The 4,959-nt window shown below is 40.1% G+C and overlaps 1 protein-coding gene across 1 annotated transcript; it reads right to left on the reverse strand.

Moving 5' to 3' along the window:
* Positions 1-1,029: 1,029 nt before the first annotated feature.
* LOC139323697 (calcium homeostasis modulator protein 6-like) lies at positions 1,030-3,370 on the reverse strand. The gene is made up of 2 exons (XM_070953145.1): positions 2,834-3,370; positions 1,030-1,440 (listed from the first exon to the last, which is right to left on the reverse strand). Exons 1-2 carry the CDS (start codon positions 3,368-3,370, stop codon positions 1,030-1,032), a joined length of 948 nt encoding a protein of 315 aa, XP_070809246.1.
* Between the last annotated feature and the right edge of the window lie 1,589 nt (positions 3,371-4,959).

Below are 4,959 nucleotides of genomic sequence, written 5' to 3' on the forward strand. Positions count from 1 at the left end.
TAAGATGCCAACTCAATTTTTTTCCTATTCTATCTGACCAGCAAGATTTTGGAAAACCTGAAGCAGGGCACTGGCTGAGGTCTATCTTTGCTTTAGAGACAACCTCGATCCCTTCCTGATGCGCTTCAGGATTTTCTTCCCTCTTGGCCTATGACCTGGAAAATGTTTCCTTATTGAATCTACAAAAGAAGCTTGAAGAAGTCTATGCCATGGGGTATAGAAGAATTGAAGAGAAATTAAATCCTACCACAGTATTTGACTGCATTAAAGATTAAGAATTAAATATTTCATGTTACTGTTTGAAGTAAAAGGAAGGAATATAAAGTTGCTTTATTTGATCCAAGTTTGATCCAAGTCTCTCCCTCTCCCTCTCTCCCTCCCTCCCTTCCTCCTCCTCCTCCTCCTTCTCTCTCTCTCTCTCTCTCTCTCTCTCTCTCTCAGGGTAAAAATTTATATTTGTTTACACTTGCAATGAAGGCTGAAAGTCACTTCTTCATATATTTCTTTTCTTTTTCAATATTATATACTTCTTTTTTTCTTTTCTTTTCTCTTTTTCCAGCACGTTTTTCTTCTTTGTTCCATTTTCTTCTCTTTCTCCTAAGTTTAGTTTGTATTCATTTTTTACTATTGTAATTAAAATTCTTAATAAAAACTATATTTGGAGAAGAAAGGACATGGGACAAAATTCATGATAGAACAGATGTTTTACTTCTTATTAAATGAAAACCTGACAACAAGAATCATGAACAGCACATGTGCAGAAATGGGGGGGGGGGGAAACAAGCAAGAATTAGGAACACTCCATGTAATGAAGTAATGAAATATTGCATAATGTAGCTATTAACAAGCCTTGATACTTGTCAGCCCTTTAAGGTAGACCAGACTGGGAAACCAAAATTATGAAAGCTAATGCTACTTTTATTAGAAGGTTACAATAACAAACTCTTGCAAACAAATAGGCCTCCCTCTTCCACCTTTATGAGGCTAGGAAGACTGTTGTTTGAGGCATTTTCTCAGTTGTTACAAAATTTAGACTTCAACATTTGCACTATCTACAAATTGCAAACAACTGGGGTATATATCTCCTTCAGCAGACTTAATGCTACCACTTTGAGATTTTTGACTGACATATTTATGTATCATACTGTAGTAATTGACTTTAGGATTAAAGGCAAACAAGGAGGAAATGCTATCCCAGGCTTTGGTGTTTGGGGTCTGAAATGGTTCCAACTCAGTGGAATCAAAGAAGCTTTTAAGATTCCTCTCTGCTAACTTTGACGCATGTTCTTTGGCCATGGTTTCAAAAAGTTGTTGTTCTTTCTGCAGGTAGACTTTCCAGAATGCAAGTTGAAGAACGCTGACTGGAGAACGGCAGCGAGAAATGCAGGTGGCAAGAAGGGCCACTGTGAAGATGCCGGCAATCAAAATCCATCCAAACACCTTTAGAAGAAGCATAAAAATAATAATCATGCTTGCAATCAAGGCACTTCAAGATTAAACTCCATCTTACATTCTGGGCAGCGGTGAAATTCAAATTTTTTTACTACTGGATCTGTGGGCGTGGCTTGATGGGCATGGTGTGGCTTGGTGGGCATGGCAGGGGAAGGATACTGCAAAATCTCCATTTCCACCCCACTCCAGGGGAAGGATACTGCAAAATCTCCATTCCCACCCCACTCTGGGGCCAGCCAGAGGTGGTATTTGCCAGTTCTCTGAATTACTCAAAATTTCCGCTACCAGTTCTCCAGAACCTGTCAGAACCTGCTGGATTTCACCTTGATTCTGGGTGTATATTGTAGCGATCTGCATTGGTATTGGTATTTACAATCTAGAATTCAAAGCCCTCAGTGTAGGGAGAAAGATTAAAGCCTTTCTTCTTAACAGTTGCTTACCTCCTGATATTTATCTCTTCCTGTTCAACACAGGAGCTGCCAAAGCAGCACATCAACACTTGTTTCTCTAGATTTTTGAGGCCTAGATATCTGATAACTATAGCAAAACCCCAGTAGGTATTTAAAGTGAAGATGTAAAGTAAAGATGAGGCCTCTCAATACAACTGGAGGGACAAGATGGATAATTAAGGAATCTGAGCAGGTATGGAAATGTAATATAGCTTTTTCATCTCTTATTGTTAAGGCTGTATAAGGTGATCTCAGAATGAATCAGAGTATTCTCAAGAGCAGCTATTGGCATTTCCTTAAAACAGCTGCATTATTTCCAAAGCTTACACAGCCACCATCTGGAGCTACCAGAAGTACCCCAAGAAAGTATATGTTTGATTTAAGGACAGGGGGTATGTATGTGCCTGAACGAACTCCAAATCACCTTTTGTCCTTCAAATCCAGATTGCTGCATAGCCCTATTAGTTGCATGCTAGAGGAAAATCCCTCTAATTCACAATAGGAGGAAATTCCTTCTGATGCTAATGGGGAATTTCTCCTCCGAAATGCAATCAATTTCTCTGCAGATAGGAAAAGATACAACTTTTCTCATTTCCTCATATAACAGCTTCCCTAGCTGGAAGCAATTGACAAAATCATGTTATCTCTAGTTTACTATTAACGATTTTGACCAACAGGACAACATCATCAAAACAAATATTTAAACTGAAACAAATAAAAAGCTCCTAACCTGGTACCTAAAATCCATGAAACAGGCTGCCAGGGAAGCAATGCTATGGAAGTCTTTAAGAATGGAGTTACTTGGCCACTATTGCCAGAACAACTGGTAGAAAAGCTCCTGGTGCTGTTTCAATGGTCTAGTTAGCACCCTTGGAGAGTTCTAAGATGGGAACTCTGGCTGTTACCCAACTTGGAAAAAGCCATAGACTAACCTGTGATTGAGCTCGAAGGGTTGCGAGTATCTCCAGTTCAGAAGAAGGAGAGGCAGAGCTGAGACAAGGCACTTTAACCAGAATTTTGATACATTCTTCCCCTTTGCCTTTGCACACATATTGCTGTAAGATGGGGCTCCCAGTAGCAGTACATTCATAGAAACTTCCTCCCAGCAAGGCCACAGAAATCCACGTGAGAGGAGCCACGGCAGCACTGAGTATTACAAACCCCATCACTTGTAAGCGGCGCTGGAGGCGATTCCCACGAGGACAACTACATGGTCTGCCTTTGGAGCAACATCCAGTGAGCACCTTCCAAGAACGTACATTCAGGAGCAAGCCCAGCAGAAACAGAATAAGAGCTGGCATCAGCAGAAACACACCACCATAAAGGGTATTCCAAGAGTTGCAAGGGCATTTGAACACCACCACAGAAAAGATACGCTCACTACCTGCAGTCAGCAGAGATACTGCCCCATAGCCCAAGATCTTCTGGTGATTGACCATGAAATCCAGCACTGGCCGAAACTTTTCCATCCTCTGATTCGGTGCTGTAACGGTCCAGTTCAGCTCTGTGATTTGTGTTCACAGAATCAGAAACTTCTAAAAGCCCGTTAAGAGAAGAGGAAGAGATTTGTAGCTTTAAAATATCTGTCCGGAAGAACACAGTTTCATTTTCATTTTCTGGGGCAAGAAAAAAAAAGTTCATGCTGTACTAGGTTAAGCAAATATCTTATCTATCAAGTAAAAAGAAGATACAGCATTAATCTGTTAAAGCTGTCGGCTGCTTAGTTTCTTTCCAACTAAATAAGAATTATAGAATCATGGAATGTCGGGGTTGGAAGGATCTTAGAGAATTCATCTAATTCAAAACCTGCCCAGTGCAGGAATCCATTTTAACATCCCTGACAGATGTCATCCAACCTGACCTCTGTTCAATTGCCTGAAACAAAGAAGAGTATGCCATCGCCCAAGAAAGTCCATTCCTTACATTAGGAATCTTTTTTTCTGATGTCCAACTGAATCTACTTCTTTGTAAAACAAACCCATTGCTTCTTGTTCTGAAATGATACTGAGCAATTCTACCCTGTCTGGGTTAGAATTGTATGTGTGACTGTCTCTCTTTTGCCCAGGGTTCTGCTTTTGCCAAGAAATGCAAATCCTTTTCATATATATTGCTTCCAATGGAATTTCCACCTTCATCCTATAATTGTGACTTTGATTTTTTTTTCTTACCCAAATGTAAGATTTTGTCCCTGTTAAAATTCACCTTGCTGATTTCTGCCCATTTTTCCACCAGTAACTGAGGAGGATCTGAAAATCCTCCTCAGTTACTGTCCTTTGAGGCATTTGCTCCTTTAACTATTGATTGGTACCCACTTATGGAGATTATTTTAACATGTGTCTTAACAATTCAGGGACCAGATCAGGTCTGATCCTTGCTGGCCCTCTATTAGCTTTATCATTCACCTTCACTGAAGACTTAGAAAAGCCTGAATCAGTCTCCTGGGTACACCATAAACTTTGTGCTGCAGATGCCAAAAAGCCAACACTGTCCTAGGCTGCATTAACAGAGGAATAGAATCAAGATAATGTGAAGTGTTAATACCTACCTTATAATGCCTTGGTAAGACCACACTTGGAATATTGCATCCAGTTTTGGTTGCTATGATATAAAATAGATATTGAGAGTGCAGAGAAGAGCAACAAAGATGAAGCAACAAAGGCTAAAGCATATGAAGAACGGTTGCAGAAATTGAATATGTCTAGTCTAGAGAAGAGAAGGACTAGGGGTGACATTATAGCAGTGTTCAAATATTTGAGGAGCTGCCACAAAGAAGAGGGGCTCAACCTATTCTCCAAAGCACCTGAAGGCAGGACATGAATGGAATGGAAACTAATTAATGAGAGAACCAACCTGGAACTAACAAGAAATTTTCTGACAGAACAATTAACCAGTGGAACAACTTGCCTCCAGAAATTGTGGGTGCTCCAACACTAGAGGTTTTTAAGAAGAGATTGGACAACCATTTGTCTGAAATGGTAAAGGGTTTCCTGCTTGAGTAGAGGGTCTAAAAGACCTCCAAGATCCCTTCCAACACTGTTATTGTGTTATTCTGTTTTTT

Source organism: Pituophis catenifer, unplaced genomic scaffold (genome assembly GCF_029215685.1).
Source record: "Pituophis catenifer annectens isolate HBS135680 unplaced genomic scaffold, rPitCat1.0.hap2 SCAF_1, whole genome shotgun sequence".
NCBI classification, from domain to species: domain Eukaryota; kingdom Metazoa; phylum Chordata; class Lepidosauria; order Squamata; family Colubridae; genus Pituophis; species Pituophis catenifer.

Excerpts from the sequence above, each read along its gene's own strand:
- LOC139323697 (XM_070953145.1), bottom strand. The coding sequence starts at position 3,370 with ATGGAAAAGTTTCGGCCAGTGCTGGATTTCATGGTCAATCACCAGAAG. Across the intron at positions 1,441-2,833 it reads CCCTTCGAGCTCAATCACAG|GTGTTTGGATGGATTTTGAT; the intron begins GTTAGTCTATGG and ends CTTCTTCTAAAG.